General features: G+C 53.8%; 1 protein-coding gene across 1 annotated transcript in view; it reads left to right on the top strand.

Annotated features, from left to right (window-relative positions):
* CCNF (cyclin F) overlaps nt 1–19866 on the top strand; it is a 30077-nt gene that overhangs the window by 4853 nt on the left and 5358 nt on the right. Inside the window, 11 exon segments of the mRNA XM_038762247.1 lie at nt 3931–4085; nt 4920–5026; nt 9409–9476; nt 9649–9839; nt 10310–10363; nt 12452–12556; nt 12663–12740; nt 13750–13901; nt 16383–16547; nt 16702–16825; nt 17283–17463. Coding sequence (XP_038618175.1) covers nt 3931–4085; nt 4920–5026; nt 9409–9476; nt 9649–9839; nt 10310–10363; nt 12452–12556; nt 12663–12740; nt 13750–13901; nt 16383–16547; nt 16702–16825; nt 17283–17463 — 1380 coding nt within the window.

Below are 19866 nucleotides of genomic sequence, written 5' to 3'. Positions count from 1 at the left end.
GTTTGGTTCTGTTCTCTGTCTCCCCCTTTTAGACTGTGAGCCCACTGTTGGGTAGGGACTGTCTCTATGTGTTGCCAATTTGTACTTCCCAAGCGCTTAGTACAGTGCTGTGCACATAGCGCTCAATAAATATGATTGATTGATTGATTGACCCCATTCAGTCTCCACTTCAGCTCCATCTCACATTTCCGACCTGCTGGCGAAGCCAATATGATGAGCCGCAACCGTATATCCATATTGAAGAGGGATTCACGCTTATTCTAGGTCTCCTACCTCCAGTTGCTTCATTTGCCGAGGAATCGCAGGCCTTTAAAAGCTTCGCCGACCTCACCCAAATGGAAAACCAAATTAATTTGCAGTGTATTTGTTTCTTGAGCAGACTGGGATGTGGTCAGTGCAATTTCAAAGTCAAATCTTGAAACCAACCCTCTACAAAAGCACAGTACTGAATTTATTTATTTTATTTGTACATATCTATTCTATTTATTTTATTTTGTTAGTATGTTTGGTTTTGTTCTCTGTCTCCCCCTTTTAGACTGTGAGCCCACTGTTGGGTAGGGACTGTCTCTAGATGTAGCCAATTTGTACTTCCCAAGCGCTTAGTACAGTGCTCTGCACATAGTAAGCGCTCAATAAATACGATTGGTGATGATGATGATGATGAAGCGGGCCTTGGTTCATGGAACCCAAGGAATAAAGTTCAAGAGACACGTTGACTAAGATTGGAAGATTGAGCAGCGGTGTGGCCTAATGGCTAGAGCGTGGGCCTGGGAGGAAGAAGGACCTGGTTTCTAATCCTGGCTCTACCACTTGTCTGCTGTGTGACCTTGGGCAAGTTATTTCACTTCACTGTGCCTCAGTTACCTCATCTGTAAAATAGGTATTAAAACTGTGAGCCCCATGCCAGATAGGGACAGTGTCTAACCTGGCAACCTTGTATCTACCCCAGCGCTTAGAACAATGTTGGACACATAGTAAGCACTTAACAAATAATAATAATAATGGCATTTGTTAAGCGCTTACTATGTGCAAAGCACCGTTCTAAGCGCTGGGGGATACAAGGTGATCACGCTGTCTCATGTGGGGCTCACAGCCTTAATCCCCGTATTACAGATGAGGTAACTGAGGTTTAGAGAAATTGTGACTTGCCCAAGGTCACACAGCAGAAGCAGCGTAGCTCAATGGAAAGAGCCCTGGCTTTGGAGTCAGGGGTCATGGGTTCAAATCCCGGGTCCACCAACTGTCAGCTGTGTGACTTTGGGCAAGTCACTTGACTTGTCTGTGACTCAGTTACCTCATCTGTAAAATGGGGATTAAGACTGTGAGCCCCCTGGGGGACAACCTAATCACCTTGTAATCTCCCCAGTGCTTAGAACAGTGCTTTGCACATAGTAAGCACTTAATAAATGCTATCATTATTATTATGTGGCGGAGCAGGGATTCGAACCCATCACCTCTAACTCCCAAGCCCAGGCTCTTTCCACTGAGCCACGCTGCTTCTCCCAAATACTACGAAAATAGTATTTGGTAATAGTAATACAAATACTATTAAAAAGCAGCAATTTAAAAATCCTATGGAACAGTCACTTTCAATACAAAAGGGAGCCATTCTTCAACCTCTGGTGGTTGAAGTGCGAGGTCTTACAACGTACAGCACTGCATTAAGAGCGAGATTGACAGACAATGACAATAGTAGTAATAATAATAATAATAATTAGTAATAGTAGTTACAGACTGTGCCAGTTTTTCCCCTAGGGGCTTATTTATTCCTGTCCTCAGCGCTTCTCTGGCTGTGTTCACTCCATTGTTTAATTGCTTATGGTCACGACTGTGGTCACTGGTACAGTGCTATGCACACAGTAAGCGCTCAATAAATACGATTGATTGATTGATTGGTGTTCCTTAAGTCTGCCTCCCCCAGAGTGGAAATGGCTGGTAGGCAGGAAACTCCCCCAACGCGTAAAAGAGAAGCAGTGTGGCCAAGTGGCTAGAGCACAGGCGTAGAAGTCAGACGGACTTGGTTTCTCATCCCTACCCTGCCACTGGTCTGCTCTGTGACCTTGGGCAAGTTACTTCACTTCTCTCTGCCTCAGTCGCCTCATCTGGAAAATGGGGATAAAGACTGTGAGCCCCATGGGGGACAGGGACTGTGTCCAACATGATCTGCTTGTATACATCCCAGCGCTTAGTACAGTGCCCAGCACATAGCAAATGCTTAACAAATGCCGTTATCGTTATTATTGCCTCCAGTAGGGACTCGACATATTCCGTGACTACTGCTATTCATACGGCTCTTAAAATGTTCCTTTGCAGTGGCCAGGAGGAGAGGCTCCTTGTGGGCAGGGAATGTGTCTGTTATATTGTACTCTCCCAAGCGCTTAATACAGTGCTCTGCACACAGTAGGCACTCAATAAATATAGTTTGTTAACTGCATTTAAAATGGGGAAAACTAAGTTTCCCACCTCCTTTTGGGTCAGACTTGGCTTCCTGGAAGTCATTTAAAAGTTGCAGTCCTGTGGACTGTAAGCTCGTTGTGGACTGGGAATATGTCTGCCGCCCTTATTATATTTTTACTCTCAATCAGTTGATTGTATTGAGCCCTTATCGTGGGGAGAGCACTGTATTAAGCGCTTGGGAGGGTACAGTATAACAGAGTTGGTAGGCTCGTTCCCTGCCCACAGCAACCTTATAGTCTAGAGGAGGATGTGGGGTTGAAAGGAGTCAGGAAGTGGGGGCACAGATGCATCTGGCCATTATCTTCTTCGGAAATGGGGTTTTATTCGGTCCTTCTTTAGACCTTTCTTTGGGTTCGTTGACACCCGGCTTTGTGGAAAGAGCCCAGGGCTGGGAGTCGGAAGACCAGGGTTCTAGTTCCAGCTCTGCCCTTGGCCCGCTGTGTGACCTTGGTCCAGTCACTTACCCTCTCAGGGCCTCAGATTTCTCCTCTGTAAAATGGAGAGAAGGTCCTTGCTCTCCCTCGCTCTTTTTTTTTTTTTTGATGGCATTTATTAAGCGCTTACTATGTGCAAATCGCTGTTCTAAGCTCTTAAACTGCAAGTCCCCTTGGTGGGGACAGGGACCAGGTCTGGGCTTCATGTGGGTAGGGATGGTGCCAACCAACTCTACTGGAGTGGACTCTCCCAAGGTCTTATTAAAGTGCTTTGCACACAGCAAGAATCCAGTAAGGCAGTTTGACCCAATGGATAAAAAGCACGGGCCTAGGAGCCAGAAGACCTGGGTTCTAATCCGGCTCCACCACTGGCCTACCTGGTGACCTTGGGCAAGTCATTTAACTTCTCTTTGTCTCAGTTTCCTCAGCTGCAGAATGGGGATTCAGTGCCTGTTCTCCCTCCTACTTGACTGTGAGATCCCATGTGGAACAGGACTGTATCTGGCCTGATTAACTTGTCTACCCCAGTGCTTAGAACAGTGCTTGTTACGTAGTAAGTGCTTAAAAAAAATGCCATTGATTGATCGATAGATCTTGTTATCTGTATCTTTCCCCGGTGCTTAGCACGTAGTAGGTGCTTAATACCACAATTACATAATAGAGTGCCTAGCCTGCGCCAAGCACTGTAACCAAACTGGTTTGGGGATAATAATAATTAATTGTGGTATTAAGTACTTATTGTGTGCCAGGTACTGTACTGAGTGCTGGGGTAGATACAAGATAATTGGGTTGGACACAGTCCCTTTTCCACATAAGGCTTATAGTCTTAATCCCCATTTTACAGGTGAAAAAACTGAGGCCCAGAGAGGTGAAGTGACTTGCTCAAGGTCACAAGCGGACAAGTGATGGAGCTGGGATTAGATGAAAGTGAACTTGTCGGTTCTCACCGTCTTTACAGTGCGGCCGGTGACCGCGGTGGGGTGTGTTTTCCTCCTCTGTCCCGCCCTTTGCCGCTCACTGACATCTTCTCTAATTTCAGTGATCCACTGCCGGTGTTCCAAGTGTTTCTGTCTCCCTTCAAAGCGAAGGATTCGCAAGAGACCCCGAGTCTTGACGCTGTTGAGCCTCCCTGAAGATGTCCTCTTCCATATCCTGAAGTGGCTCCCTGCTGAGGACATCCTGGCCATCGGGGCGGTGAGTGGCGGGGTCCCTCGGAGGATCCTCGGGGTTGGGGGTCAGCGGGGCCGAAGTGGGAAGCCTCATGACGGAGGAGCTCCGCTCCGAGCCGGCTGCGGCCCCCATGCCTTCCGCGGGATGACCCGTCCCTCTGTCGGGGTCATCATCAATTGTATTTATTGAGCGCTTACTATGTGCAGAGCACTGTACTAAGCGCTTACTTAGTACAAGCTCTTATGGGGTCGAAGAGAGAGTGGCCACCCATGGCCCCGACTTGGAATCACAAATCTGCAGGCTCAATAAATACGATTGATGATGATGATGCAGGCTGCCCGCAGGGATCATCCGTTCCACCTCAGGGCAGGTGGAAGCCTCAATTTGGCGAGGCGAGGTTGCTGACCCTTCTGGACTCCCACTTGGGAGGAGGATTCCTCAGCCTCTGCCTGTCTTTTTGTCGGATGGGGCTCCCTTTTGCAACTTCCACCCATCGCTCCTGCGTGTGCTCCCTGAGATGTTGGGGAGGAGGGAGGGAATGGGCCCCTCCGTTTGGAAGAGTCCACCCATCTCCCGCCCAGGCAGTCCATGGATGGAGGGATGGATGGATGATGTATTCTGAGCTCCTCCCAAGGGCAGAACACTTGACTGAACGCCTGGGGGAGGACCGCTGAATTAGAAGACCCCCATCCCTGCACCTCGAGGGGCCTGCAGTGTAGGGAAGACAGATGCTAAGTTTATGGGATCTCAACCGGGTCAAACAAGCGGTAGTCTTTGGGTTGGCTTTGAAGCAATTTTGGGCAATCATCCTGGAGGGAGTCCTGGTTCTGAACCCCCCGGCCTTGGATTCGTTTCCAGGTGCACCCCCACCTCAAGTATCTGGTAGACAATCACGCCAGCGTCTGGGTCAGTGCCAGTTTTCAGGACGCGTGGCCGTCTCCGGACAACTTGAAGCTGTTTGAGAGGTAACCTTTGGGGACGCGGGGCGGGCTGCGTGTGCTCGCGGGGCCCCGGGCATTCCTCCTCGGGGGCCGGCCTCCGCCCGGGGCCACCGTGGCGGGAAAGGGCGCCAGCCGGGTGTCTGAGAGTGTCCCGTCCCGAGCCCGGCTATGGGTCTGCCCCCGCTGAGTGGTGTGGCGGACATTGGGCTGGGACGGTTCGATCAATCCATCAGCGGTATTTAGGGAGCACTTACTCTGGGCAGAGCACTATACTAAGTGCTTGGGAGAGTACGTTATAACAGAGTTAGAGAAGCAGCGTGGCTCAGTGGAAAGAGCACGGGCTTTGGAGTCAGAGGTTGTGGGTTCAAATCCCGGCTCTGCCAATTGTCAGCTGTGTGACTTTGGGCAAGTCAACTTCTCTGTGCCTCAGTTACCTCATCTGTAAAATGGGGATGAAGATTGTGAGCCCCCCGAGGGACAACCTGATCACCCTGTAACCTCCCCAGTGCTTAGAACAGTGCTTTGCTCATAGTAAGCGCTTAATAATTGCCATTATTATTATTAAGGAGGTGGGTTCCAATCCCGGCTCCACTGCTTGTCTGCCGTACGACCTTGGGCAGGTAACGTCACTTTCCTGGGCCTCAGTTACCTCATCTGTAAAATGGTGAGAAGACTGTGAGCCCCAGGCGGGGCAGGGACCGTGTCCAACTGGACAAACTTGTATCTATCCCAGTGCTGAGCGCGTAGTAAGCGCTTAACAAATACCATAAATACTAGTTGGTAGACATATTCCCTGCCCACAGTGAGGTTACAGTTTAGAGAGCTTAAGGCCTGCTCACTCTCCTCACGAGCGTGGGCGGGCTCCTCCGGTCTCTGACGGCCAGGTGGGACGTAGACTCCACCGGGAAGGGAGCGGGCCCCTCCAAGATGAGTAACTGGCATTCGCCGTTCGATCCCGACTGCCCCACCATCTCGGTGGTGGGACGTCTCCACTTTGTCGAGCACGGACTCTCTGGGTGTTTTAGGTCCCCCGGCCAGTCTGGACCTTGAGTTGGGCTCGTGGCTACCGCCAACCCGGTTGGGGACGGGGGCTGGTCCCTCTTTGGCTCTGGCTTTCTTATTTATCTCTCTGGTTCGGCCTCGCCTAGGGAACAGATCGGTCCGGCTGATCCGCTTTTCCACGGAACCGGCAGTTGTTTGCGTCTCCTAATAGTAATAATAATAATTATGGCATTTGTTAATAGGTTGCTATGTGCCAGGCAATGGACTGAGAGCTGGGGTACTTCCCAAGCGCTTAGTACAGTGTGCTGCACACAGTAAGTGCTCAATAAATACGATTGAAGGAATGAATACAAGCTACCTGGGTTGGACACGGTCCCCGTCCCGTATAGGGCTCACGGTTATAACCCCCATTTTCCGGATGAGCTAACTGGGGCCCAGAGAAGTGAAGTGACTTGCCCAAGGTCACTCAGCAGACAGGTGGCAGAGCTGGGATTAGAACTCAGGTCCTTCTGACGCCCGTGCTGTCTCGACAAAGCCACGCCACTTGTCCTGTAGTAAACCCGTCAGATTTCCCAATTAATGCCTGCTGAGAATATAGCGATTCTTACTGAGAAGAGCTCGTGATTAGCCCTCAGTAAAGTTTCATTACTGATATTCCTACCAGAGGTGGGATATGGGTTCTAATTCCGGCTCCGCCACTTGTCTGCTGTGTGATCTTGGGCGAGTCACTTCACTTCTCTGTGCTTCAGTGACCTCGTCTGTAAAATGGGGATTGAGACTGTGAGCCCCACGTGTGATTTGCTTGTGTCCACCCTAGCTCTTAGTACAGTGCCTGGCACATAGAAAGTGCTTAAGAAATACCACAATTGTTTTATGGTGGGATTTAAGGCACTTGAGATTTTTCTGTCCATTCAATCGTATTTATTGAGCGCTTACTGTGTGCAGAGCACTGTACTAAGCGCTTGGGAAGTACAAGTTGGCGACCTATGGAGACAGTCCCTACCTAACAACAGGCTCACAGTCTAGAATGGGGAGACAGACAACAAAACAAAACAAGTGGACAGGTGTCAAGTCGCCAGAATAAATAGAATTAAAGCTAAATCTGTTGACTGGAGCCCAGCCCAGCGTGGAGCTCAGAGTGGCACATCGGGAATTGAAGGTGCTGCCGCCTCTCCTTCCTGCCTCTGATCCCGCAGATTAGCCTTCCCTATTTTCTATTTATTCCCCAAACCGAGAAACTGTGGGGATTGTTGTCTGTCGGGCCCTCAGAGTCCTTCCACTCAAACCTGCCCTCCAGGTGGCAAACGAGGGAGTGTAGAGGAAGCTTGGCTTGTAGAGGACGGAGCCCAGGCCCGGGAGTCCGAAGGGCCTGTGTTCTAATCCTGGCTCCTCAACTCGTCTGCCGTGTGACCTTGGCCAAGTCACTTCACTTCTCTGAGCCTCAGTCACCTCATGCGTAAAATGGGGATTAAGACGGTGAGCATGTGGAACGGAGACTGTGTCCAACCTGACGCAGTCCTCCCTTGGCGCTTAGTACAGTGCCTGACACATAGTAAGCACTTCACGAATACCATTTAAAAAGGTGGTGGAGGGGGTGGTTCGTGGACTTTATTTCTGGGGCGCCTTCGGGTGCCTGTGCGGGGCTCAGACTGGTTTGGTCAGATTCGAACTCCCTGCCCCGGCTGGAAATCGCAGCCGAGTGCACACGTTGGGCTCGGGTCCTGCGTTCCAGCGGGGCGCTGACGGCCGTCCGAGGAGGCGTTAGCCCACTGGGCCGGGGAATGTCGTTCCGGGGTGAAGCTGATTCTAGAGCCGGGAGGGAGTGGGAACTTGCTCTCTGGGAGAGACGGCTCGGCCCCCCGGGCAGGCGGCCGTCTCCTTGTCCTTAAATTTCAACTCTCTAAATGAGCATCCGGCCAGGTTGGATCCAATACCTGTGAAAGAATTCCTCCGTGTCCAGTCGATCTCCAGAAAATAACCCCTCGCCAAACTGAGCGCCTCAGTTTTTTAAGGGCCCTCTGGGGTTGGGGAGAAGGGAGAGAGAGAGAGGGTTCTTTAAATGCCCTGGCAAGTAGCCCCAACTCATGAAAATCCCAGGAGGGGAGACTGTCTTATAACGGTTTAGACTCAGAGAAGGTTCATTCATTCAATTGCATTTATTGAGCGCTTACTGTGTGCAGAGCACTGTACTAAGCGCTTGGGAAGTACAAGTTGGCAGCACATCTCCTCCAAGAGGCCTTTCGTGACTAAGCCTTCGTTTCCTCTTCTCCCAATCCCTTCTGCATCGCCCTGACTTGTTCCCTTTATTCACTGCCCCTCCCAGCCCCACACCGCTTATGTCCGTATCTGTCATTTATTTACATTAATGTCCGTCTCCCCCTCTAGGCTTTAAGCTCGCTCTGGGTAGGGAATGTGTCTGTTATATTTTATTTTCCCAAACAGTATAGTGCCCTGCACATAGCACACAGCACCCAACTAGTATGCCGGATTGATTACGTGGACCAAGCCAGGAATCATCATCATCATCAATCGTATTTATTGAGCGCTTACTATGTGCAGAGCACTGTACTAAGCGCTTGGGAAGTACAAATTGGCAACACATGGAGACAGTCCCTACCCAACCGTGGGCTCACAGTCTAAAAGGGGGAGACAGAGAATAAAACCAAACATACCAACAAAATGAAATAAATAGGATAGATATGTACAAGTAAAATAAATAAATAGAGTAATAAATATGTACAACCATATATACATATATACAGGTGCTGTGGGGAAGGGAAGGAGGTAAGATGGGGGAATGGAGGGGGGACGAGGGGGAGAGGAAGGAAGGGGCTCAGTCTGGGAAGGCCTCCAGGCATGTCCCCGGGCCGCTTCCTGGCCAATCAATCAATCAATCGTATTTATTGAGCGCTTACTTTGTGCAGAGCACTGTACTAAGCGCTTGGGAAGTACAAGATGGCAACATATCGAGACAGTTCCTACCCAATAGTGGGCTCACAGTCTGAAAAGGGGAGACAGAGAACAAAACCAAACATACTCACGAAATAAAATAAATAGAATAGATGTGTACAAGTAAAATAGATATGGCCAGCTGAAATGGGAGTTACTAGTCGAGGCTCGGGGCCACTGGGAGCAGCGGCCATGCACCTCAGGGGGGATGGGGAAGCCCAGCTCCGGTGATCCCAGAGGGCTGAGCCTAAAGCTCCGTATGGGGTGTGGGCGAGGCGGAGGTCCCACGAGGAAACGATCGTCACCTTGGGCCTTGGGGCTGAGGGTCCTCGGGAGAAGAAGCCACCTCCTCCCTGCCCGCATTCTCGCCACAGGCCGGCACCCCACCCCACCCAGACGTGTGAATGACCGACGGGAAACGCTCCCCCCCACCATCGCTCTCTTCTCTCCCTCAGGGCGGCCGAGAGCGGGAACTTTGAAGCCGCTGTGAAGCTGGGGATAGCCTACCTCTACAACGAAGGCCGTGAGTGGGCATTTCCGCGGCGGGCCGGGGGCGTTCTGGGCTGGGGGCACCAATGGGATCGGGGCGGAAGCCTCGCTTCCTGCCACGTCGGGGCCCGGGCAGCACTTTGAGCCAGGCTAGCGCTCTCTGGCCAGTGTCCGGACTGAGGGCCGCTCTCTCGTGGGTCTCGCAGTGTCCATCTCGGACGAGGGCCGGGCCGAGGTGAACGGGCTGAAGGCCTCGCGCTTCTTCAGCCTGGCGGAGCGCCTCAACACCTGGGCCCCGTTCATCTGGCTGTTCATCCGCCCGCCCTGGGCCGTCTCAGGGAGCTGCTGCAAGGCCGTGGTCTACGAGAGCCTCAAAGCCGAGTGCCGGTTCCAGAAAGTGAGTGTGCCCAGGTGCTCCGGGCCGAGGTCTGACCCCTCAGAGAAAGAGAGAGAGAGATATCATGGGGGACACTCTTCCCCCCCGCCCCTTCCCTCCCGGGAAATGGATTCAAGGTGACGGCTCCACTTATGCCCCCCGGCTTGGGGGCTGGCGGGGGTTCAACCAGGGTGCCTGGCAATGTTCTTGGGTTCCCACATTGGCCACTGTCTCTGCAGCTTTGCCCGACTCCTGCCGCAGGAGCGTAGAGCAGTTGGTGGAGTTCCCCCACAAAAGAGCAACCCTTCCCCCCAGGACTCGGGGAGGGGAGGCAGAACCTCCGATACCAGCGCGAGGCTAGGGCAGAGTGAGAGAGGGGCCGGTGGCCGGGAGGCCTCCCTCGTCTTGCCGCCCACCCAGCCAGTGACACCTGGAAAATTGGGCTGTGGTGGTCTGGAAAGTCGTCACTGCTCCTTTCTGTCTGCTTTAAGGCCCACAAAGGATCGATTCTGCACTGCCTGGCTAAAGTCCTGAGCCTTTTTGAGGTAAGTCGCCGATCGCCCAGCCCCCTGCTGGGATCCGGGATCCCTCAGAGAAGGGCTTTAGAGCAGCGGTTTGGCTCGCGTGACCGAGATCGAAGCTCCAGTCGAGACGAGACACCCGTTCAGTCCCACGCTCCCCACTGGCTTCCTGCTCCAGCAGCCGTCCACCACGGCTCTGCCTCCACACCGTCACCTCTCCGCATCCAGGGGACCCAAAAGCTACATGAATTCAGGGCAGCGTGTCTTCGTGGAAAGAGCATGGGCCTACGAGTCAGAGGACGTGTGTTCTAATCTTAGTTCGTCACATGTCTGCTGAGTGACCTTGGGCAAGTCACTCACTTCACTTCTCTGGGCCTCAGTTACCTCATCTGTAAAACGGGGATAAGAGTGTGAGCCCAATGTGACTGAGCCCCCTCTTTCCTCTCCCCCTCCCCATCCCCCCACCATACCTCCTTCCCCTCCCCACAGCACCTGTATATATGTTTGTACAGATTTATTACTCTATTTTACTTGTACATATTTACTATTCTATTTATTTTGTTCATGATGTGCATCTAGCTTTACTTCTATTTATTCTGATGACATGACACCTGTCCATGTTTTGTTTTAATAATAATAATAATAATAATGGCATTTATTAAGCACTTACTATGTGCAAAGCACCGTTCTAAGCGCTGGGGAGGTTACAAGGTGATCAGGTTGTCCCCCCGGGGGGCTCACAGTCTTCATCCCCATTTTCCAGATGAGGGAACTGAGGCCCAGAGAAGTGAAGTGACTTGCCCAAAGTCACACAGCTGACAAGTGGCGGAGCTGGGATTTGAACCTGTGAACTCTGACTCCAAAGCCCGGGCTCTTCCCACTGAGCCACGCCGTCTGTCTCCCCCTTCTAGACTGTGAGCCCGTTGTTGGGTAGGGACCGTCTCTATCTGTTGCCAACTTGTACTTCCCAAGCGCTTAGTCCAGTGCTCTGCACACAGTAAGCGCTCAATAAATATGATTGAATGAATGAATGAATGTGGGACAGGGACTGTGTCAAACCTGGTTAACTTGTCTTTAGAACAGCGTTTGGCACATAGTGCTTAACAAGTACCATAATTATAATTATTATTAGGGCAGGGCCCAGGTTCCGTGAGGCGTACAATCTGTGGGGCTGGCTGACCGTGGCAAGGGTCTTAGGGCGCTGTGGGGCCAAGGCTTCCTTGCTACATCCTTGCCAGTCGGCGGGGGAGGGCTGGTGTCCTTCTGGGAGGGCCGACCACGCTCTCATCATCAATCGTATTTATTGAGCGCTTACTGTGTGCAGAGCACTGTACTAAGCGCTTGGGAAGTACAAGTTGGCAACATATACGGTCCCTACCCAACAGTGGGCTCACAGTCTAAAAGGAGATCTCTCGCCACCCACCTTCCAAAAAGCCGGCGGGCCTGGCCTCGGGAGATGGGATTTTTTTTTTTAAATGGCATTTATTAAGCACTTACTATGTGCAAAGCACTGTTCTAAGCGCTGGGGAGGTTACAAGGTGATCAGGTTGTCCCACGGGGGGCTCACCGTCTTCATCCCCATTTTACGGGTGAGGTAACTGAGGCCCAGAGAAGTGAAGTGGCTTGCCCAAAGTCACACAGCTGACAAGTGGCGGAGCCGGGATTTGAACCCCTGACCTCTGACTCCATCATCATCATCAATCGTATTTATTGAGCGCTTACTGTGTGCAGAGCACTGTACTAAGCGCTTGGGAAGTACAAGTTGGCAACATATAGAGACAGTCCCTACCCAGCAGTGGGCTCACCGTCTAAAAGACTCCAAAGCCCGGGCTCTTTCCGCTGAGCCACGGGATTTGAATTCTCCTCCCTGCTCTTCTCCGTGGTGATAACTATTTTTGGTGGGGATTTTCCCAACTGACGAACGCAAGCCTGCCCAGCCCCCGGCCCCTCATCCCCCACGCCCGGGGGAGGATGTGAGGATGACTGCGAAGGAAGGCACTGGGCAATCGGTGGTCCTGGGCCCCGGCGACCCCATCGGACATAGGGCTGGGGGCTGCCCTGCTCTCCCCGACCCCCGGGAGGGCAAATGACGTTTCTGCTTCACGTTTACAGGACGAGGAGAAGAGGAAGGAGGCGCTTGAGATGTTCGAAGAGTCAGCCCAGCGGGGCTGCTTGGATAGCTCCTACCTGCTTTGGGAGAGTAACAGGAGGGCTGCCGTAAGTCCCGCGTCCTGCCTCACCGGCCGTGTGGGAAAGGCCCCCGTACCCCCCCTCCAGAGAGCCCAGTGGGTGAGGCCTCCGTGTCCCCTCCCTCCCCTGACAGATGGCGGATCCCGGCCGGTACCTGCAGAGCCTGCGGATGCTGCGGGACTACGCGGCCAAAGGCTGTTGGGAAGCCCAGGTGAGGGGCCTCCTTCCCCCATCCCCCAGCATGGCCCCACTGGCGGGACCCGGCACGCTTCCGCCCAAGCCTTGATCGGCCCCCTTCTCGCTCGGGAGTCAGGAGGTCGTGGGTTCTAATTCATTCATTCATTCAGTCGTATTTATTGAGCGCTTACTGTGTGCAGAGCACTGGACTAAGCGCTTGGGAACTCCAAGTTGGCAACGTGTAGAGACGGTCCCTACCCAACAGTGGGCTCACAGTCTAGAAGGGGGGGACAGAGAACAAAACATGTTAACAAAATAAAATAAAGAGAATAAATATGTACAAATAAAATAGAGTAATAAGTACGTACAAACATATATACTTATATACAGGTGCTGTGGGGAGGGGAAGGAGGTGGGGAGGGGGAGGAGGGGAACTTATTATTATTATAATAACCATTATTATTATTATTTGGAACAGGCACATGTCCAACCTGTCAAGCCTGTATTTACCTCAGTGCTTAGTACAGTGCCTGGCCGTAGTAAGTCTCGGCTAATCTCGGCTCTGCTACTTGCCTGACGTAATAATAGTAATTGTGGTATTTGTTAAGCGCTTTCTCTGTGCCAAGCACTGTTCTAAGCACTGGGAGAGATACAAGATAATCAAGTGGGACACAGTCCCTGTCCCACAGTGGGCTCACAGTCTCAATTCCCATTTTACAGATTAGGCAGCTGAGGCACAGAGAGGTTAAGTGACTTGTCCAAGGTCCCGCAGCTGACAGGTGGCAGAACGGGGTTGAAGGCCCACGACTTCCGACTCCCACGGCTCTTGCCACTAAGCCACGCTGCTTCTCATTCTGTGTGACCTTGGGCAAGTCACTTCACTTCCCTGGGCCTCGGCGACCCCATCTATAGAATGGGGATTGAGACTGTGAGCCCAACTTGTGACAGGGACGGCGTCCAACCCAATTTGCCTGCAGTTCGTACAGCACGTGGTATAAAGTAAGCGCTTTACAAATAGCACAATTATCATTCTTATCGTTCAGATGGCCCTGGCCAAGGCTTGCGGCGCCGGCAGCCGGCTGGGATTGGAGGCGAAGGCATCGAGCGAGATGGTGTCCCAGATCTTTCAGGCTTCCCGTCCCGTCAGCAAGCAGAGCATCTTCACCGTGCAAAAGGGAATGAACGAAACCATGAGGTGAACATCTGGTTCGAGCCAGCGAGGCCCGGGGGGCCTTGGGGGAGAAAGCAGCCCCGTGGGGAGGGGGCGTAGCCCGGGTTCTGGTGGCCCCGTGGCTTTCAAGCTACATGCCAGGATCCCTTCCAGAGTCCCTGGAAAACCGTCGGCTGCTTTCTGTTACGTTCAACATCGCTAACTTCGTGTTTAAGTTCCGTCGAGGCAATGGGGAGCATGCTCCCGCAGACGGCAGCATGAAATGCTTTAGTCAAAACCTTCGCTTTCTAGTTAATAACGATGGTATTTGTTAAGCGCTTACTAAGTGCTAAGCACTGAGGTAGATACAAGGTAATCAGGTTGTCCCCACAGGGGGCTCACGGTCTTAATCCCCATTTTCCGGATGAGGTGACTGAGGCACAGAGAAGTGAAGTGACTTGCCCGCAGTTACGCAGCTGCTAAGTGACGGGGCAGGAACCGCTCCTTTCTGGTTCTTTGGCTTCCCCGGGTACCGCCACACGCCAGCCCTTACAGATCGGCGTGGCTCAGTGGAAAGAGCCCGGGCTTGGGAGTCGGAGGGCGTGGGTTCAAATCCCGCTTCCGCCACGTGTCTGCTGTATGACTTTGGGCGAGTCACTTCACTTCTCTGAGCCTCAGTTCCCTCATCTGTCAAATGGGGATGAAGCCTGTGAGCCCCACGTGGGACAACTTGATCACCTTGTAAACTCCCCAGTGCTTAGAACAGTGCTTTGCACATAGTAAGCACTTAATAAGTGCCATTATTATTATTATTATTATTATTGGGTTACTGGTGGTGTTCTCCAGACCTGCTTGGGGCTCTCAGTGTGTGCTCTAAATGAAGCACCCTAAACCACCCCGATGTTCTGAGGGCCTGTCGGCTAGGGTCCCTGCCCACTAGGGTGGGGATCGTGACCTTTACTTATTAATTACTATAATAATGGCGGTATTATTAGAGAATCAGCTTGGCTCAGTGGAAAGAGTGTAGGCATGGGAGTCAGAAAGACCTAGGTTGTAATCCCGGCCCTGCCACTTGACTGCTCTGTGACCTTGGGCAAGTCAAGAGAAGCAGTGTGGCTCAGTGGAAAGAGCCCGGGCTTTGGAGTCAGAGGTTGTGGGTTCAAATCCCAGCTCCGCCAGTTGTCAGCTGGGTGACTTCAGGGAAGTCACTTCACTTCTCTGGGCCTCAGTTCCCTCATCTGTAAAATGGAGATGAAGACTGTGAGCCCCCTTTGGGACAACCTGATTAACTTGTACTATGTGCTTTGCACCTAGTAAGTGCTTAATAAATGCCATTAGTACAGTGCTCTGCACATAGTAAGTGCTCAATAAATACGATTGATGATGATGATGATGATGATTATCATTATTATTATTTCACTTCTCTGGGCCTCGGTGACCTCATCTGTAAAATGGGGGTTAAGACTATGAGCCCCATGTGGGACAAGCTCACCTTAGAACTGTGCTTGACACAGAATAAGCGTGTAACAAGTACCACCGTCATCATCGTCAGCTTGTATCTACTCCAGCGCTCAATGTGGTTTATGGCATGCAGTAAGGGCTTAACAAGTACCACTTGGAAAAAAAAAAAAATCCACTGCTGAGTGTCGGAGTCATTCGTAATCAGATGGGATGCATGTGGGGCTCACAGTCTGAGAGGGAGAAAGTCTGTTGTTGCGGGGGGGAGGGCTGATTGTCATTTTACTGATGAGGAAACAGGCCCGGAGAGGGGTCGGTGCTTGCCCAACGTGATGCAGCAGGCCAAATCGATCTATCAATCATATTTATTGAGCGCTTACTGTGTGCAGAGCACTATACTAAACACTTGGTAAGTACAAGTTGGCAACATATAGAGACACTCCCTACCCAACAGTGGGCTCTCAGTCTAAAAGGGAGAGACAGAGAACAAAACCAAACATACTAACAAAATAAAATAAATAGAATAGATATGTACAAGTAAAATAAATAAATAAATAGAGTAATAAATATGTACAAACATATACACATATAAACAGGTGCTGTGGGGAAGGGAAGGAGGTAAGACGGCGGGGGATGGAGAGGGGGAGAGGAAGGAAGGGGCTCAGTGTGGGAAGGCCTCCTGGAGGAGGTGAGCTCTCAGTAGGGCCTTGAAGGGAGGAAGAGAGCTAGTTTGGCGGAGGGGCAGAGGGATTGGGGGCATTCCGGGCCCGGGGGATGACGTGGGCCAGGGGTCGATGGCGGGACAGGCGAGAACGAGGCACGGTGAGGAGATTAGCGGCGGAGGAGCGGAGGGTGCGGGCTGGGCTGGAGAAGGAGAGAAGGGAGGTGAGGTAGGAGGGGGCGAGGGGATGGACAGCCTGGAAGCCAAGGACTGCCAGCTCAGCCAGATGAACCGATGTGTGTGGGCCGGGGGCGGCCGTGAGTGGAGGAAAGGAGGGCGTTGGTGTTTTTGAGCGGGGTCCCGTGGTCCTGATGCATGCGTGCGGTGGGCCCCGGGCGGGGCTGCAGGTACATTCTGATGGACTGGCTGGTGGAAGTGGCCACCATGAAGGAGTTCTCCAGCCTCTGCCTGCACATGACGGTGGACTGCGTGGACCGCTACCTGAAGCGCAGGGCCGTGTCGCGGGCCAAGCTGCAGCTCCTGGGCATCGCCTGCATGGTCATCTGTACCCGGTGAGAGCCCGCCACTTCCCGCCGGCCGGTTGGTTCCGACTCCGGGTTGGGGCCCGGCCCCCGTGGCTCCTGCGGGAGCCCCGCCCCGGACGGCGTTGGGGGTCGGGGCGCGTCCCCACTGGCCCCCGGGGCCTCATGGGAGTTTCCGCGTCAGCTTCATCAGCAAGGAGATCCTGACGATCCGGGAAGCGGTGTGGCTGACCGACAACACGTACAAATACGAGGACCTGGTGCGGATGATGGGGGAGATCATCTCGGCCCTGGAGGGGAAGATCAGGGTGAGTCAGCCACACGGTGAAGGACGCCTGGGTTCTTGGGTGCCACCTGCTATCCGGCCCGGGGATGTCTCTCTGGGAGTGACCGCCAGCCGGTCCTGCTTTGGAAGAGGAAGGAGCGTTGTGGGACCCCAGGCTGGCTCGGGCCGTCCCCACACCCTCCACCTCCCATCTCGGGCTCCAGCCCAACCACTGCCCCTTTAAGTGCCACAACTGGCTTGCCCCACCCCACGAGGCTAAGTGTTGTGGCACAGGCTGAGAACCAGGCAGCGTCGGTACCAGGGCGACAGTGGGCAGGGGTGGTCCCGAGGCAGAGAGCGGGCCGGGGGCTGCCGTGCTCCTCCCCGGGCCCCAGGCTTCCGCTCGATCGCCGGGGTCAGGGTTTGGACGGCCCACCCACCCCCCCCAGGCTGTCGTCCCCGCGGCCTCCAATCCACCTCCCCCTCCCCACGCCGTGCAGATCCCCACCGTGGTGGACTACAAGGACGTGCTGCTGACTCTGGCCCCGCTGGAGCGGAGGACGGGACATCTGTATGGCTTCATCTGCGAGCTGTCCCTGCTCTACACCAGCCTGTCCAGCTACTCCCCCGCCCGCCTGGCGGCCTCCGCCCTCCTACTTGCAAAACTGTTGCACAGGCAAGGTATGGGATGGCAGCGCTGGGGGCTCGGGTTGGAGGGGGGGCACGGCGGGCGGGTCCCTGTGGTCTCGGTGGGTTTCTTCGTGTTTGAAACATTGGGTCTCCTCCCAAGGATGAGCCTATCTACCGGGCCAGAGGTGGGCTGGATCGGTCCCTTCGTTTGTCCTGGATGGCTGTGTGCCCGCCACGCCCCCCGCTCCCCCAACACCATGCCAACCACACCACACTTTGCAGTTGCTGCTTTGTGTGTGGCCTGGGGATTCAGTGTTTGTGCCAGGGCCCGGGGGAGCAAAATGCAACGGGCCTCGTTACTCCTTACGTTGGCGGGGCAATGGATGGGATGGAGAAGGGGGTCAGGAGGTAATTGTCAAATAGCTCATTCGGAGCGCTCTGGCAGACGCTGCCCCCAGTCCTCTACTTGTTCGGCAGTCACGGTCCCTGGCATCCGAGCAGTCCGGCAGGTGTTCTGCATGTCCAGTGGTTAAGATCTGTGATGTTCTGTGTGTCTTTCGGTCGGTGTCCCCAGTGTCCAAGCAGTCCACCGGTCAGGGTCCCCAGCGCTCTGCGTGTCTGGCTGTCAGGGTCCCCCATGTTCTGCGTGTCTGGCGGTCGTGGTCCCTGGTGTTGTGCATGTCCAGCACACAGAGTCCCCGGGCATACTTGTGTCTAGCAGGCTGGGTGCCCGGTGTTCTGTGTGTCCGGCAGACAGGGTCCCTGGGCAACCAACTCAGATCGGATCCTGGCTCTGTAGGAGGGCTCCCCCCCACCCACCCCCTGCCGTCATGAGTGAGTGGTGAGGGTGGCCTGTCAGGGTGCGGGGCTGGGTTTGGGGGGCACCTTCTATCTCGGGCATCTGTTTGCTGCATCTCCATCTGGCCCAGGGGCACCGTGCTGAGGGACGTGGGCATGGGAAGCCCCGAGGCAGGGCCGAGACGAGGACGCAGGTGTCCTGACTCCCAGCCCCACCCTCTGCTCTTGAGGCCGGGCGGCTTCATATCCCCATTTCCAGATGGGAAGACTGCGGCCCAGAGAGGGCTAGTGGCTTGCCTGCGGTCACCCAGCTGACTAACGGCCGAACCCGAATCTCCAGACTCGCAGCCCCTCCCTCCGTGCTCTGTCCCCTAGGTCACACTGCCTTCCGTGGAGGTGGGGAGTGCTCTGAGGGGGTGCTCCTCCCCTCTACCCGCCCACACTTGACCTTGGCGGCTGGACCTGGCAGGCTTGTTGTTAAGCAGACAGCTGGGCCCCCGGAGAGGGCACGGTGTTCCCAGCAGAGACGGTGCCGGGAAAATCTGAGAGATGTGACGGGAGCTGCCAGTGAGCGGCCGAGCGGCTCTTTGATCTTTGGCTCGGTTCCCCAGGCTGGATTTAGCTCCTTCTGGCTTCCCCCCACCCCGCTTCCCTTCTCTCCCCTGTGCCAGCTTTCCCATCTCCAAAATGGGTCTTTGGAAGTGATGCTCCCCGGGGAATGTGTCCCTACATTGCATCCAAATGTTTGCCCCCCTCTTTCCCTCCCCCCCGACCAAGGTGGCTGCGGCACTGGGTCAGCATCTGGTCCGGCCCAGCATGGGGGGTGTCAGCCGTGGGGTGTAGCCCGGCTTTGGCAGGAGAGGCCCTGGGGTTGTGTGGACACGCCCAGCATCCCTGTTGGGTCATGGCTCGCATGACCCCAGGCTGGGCCCACCTCCTTCAGGTTGCCGATGGGCTCTGGTTGCCCTCGTCCCGCCTGGGAGTTGAAAGAGGAGTGCGGTTGGGGTGTGGCTCGCTGACCCGCCGCAGTTTGGGGCAGCATTCATTCATTCAGTCGTATTTATTGAGCGCTTACTGCGTGCAGAGCACTGGACTAAGCGCTTGGGAAGTCCAAGTTGGCAACGTATAGAGACGGTCCCTACCCAACAGCGGGCTCACGGTCTAAAAGGAGGAGACAGAGAACAAAACCAAACCTACTGACAAAATAAAATAAGTAGAATAGATACGTACAAGTAAAATAAATAAATAGAGTAATAAATATGTACAAATATGTACACATGTCTAGAAGGGGGAGACAGACAGCAAAACAAAACATATGAACAAAATAAATAGAATAAATATGTACAAATAAAATAGAGTAATAAATACGTGCAAACATATATACAGGTGCTGTGGGGAGGGGAAGGAGGTAAGGCAGGGGTGATGGGGAAGGAGGGGGCTCTGTCTGGGAAGGCCTCCTGGAGGAGGTGAGCTGTCAGTCGGGCTTTGAAGGGAGGAAGAGAGCGAGCTTGGTGGATGTGCAGAGGGATTGGGGGCATTCCAGGCCCGGGGGAGGACGTGGGCCGGGGGTCGACGGCGGGACGGGTGAGAACGAGGTACGGTGAGGAGATTAGCGGCGGAGGAGCGGAGGGTGCGGGCTGGGCTGGAGAAGGACAG

This window comes from Tachyglossus aculeatus, chromosome 21, assembly GCF_015852505.1.
Source record: "Tachyglossus aculeatus isolate mTacAcu1 chromosome 21, mTacAcu1.pri, whole genome shotgun sequence".
NCBI classification, from domain to species: domain Eukaryota; kingdom Metazoa; phylum Chordata; class Mammalia; order Monotremata; family Tachyglossidae; genus Tachyglossus; species Tachyglossus aculeatus.
The sequence above is the reverse complement of the archived record's forward strand: the minus strand, read 5'-3'. Positions and strand labels throughout refer to the sequence as shown.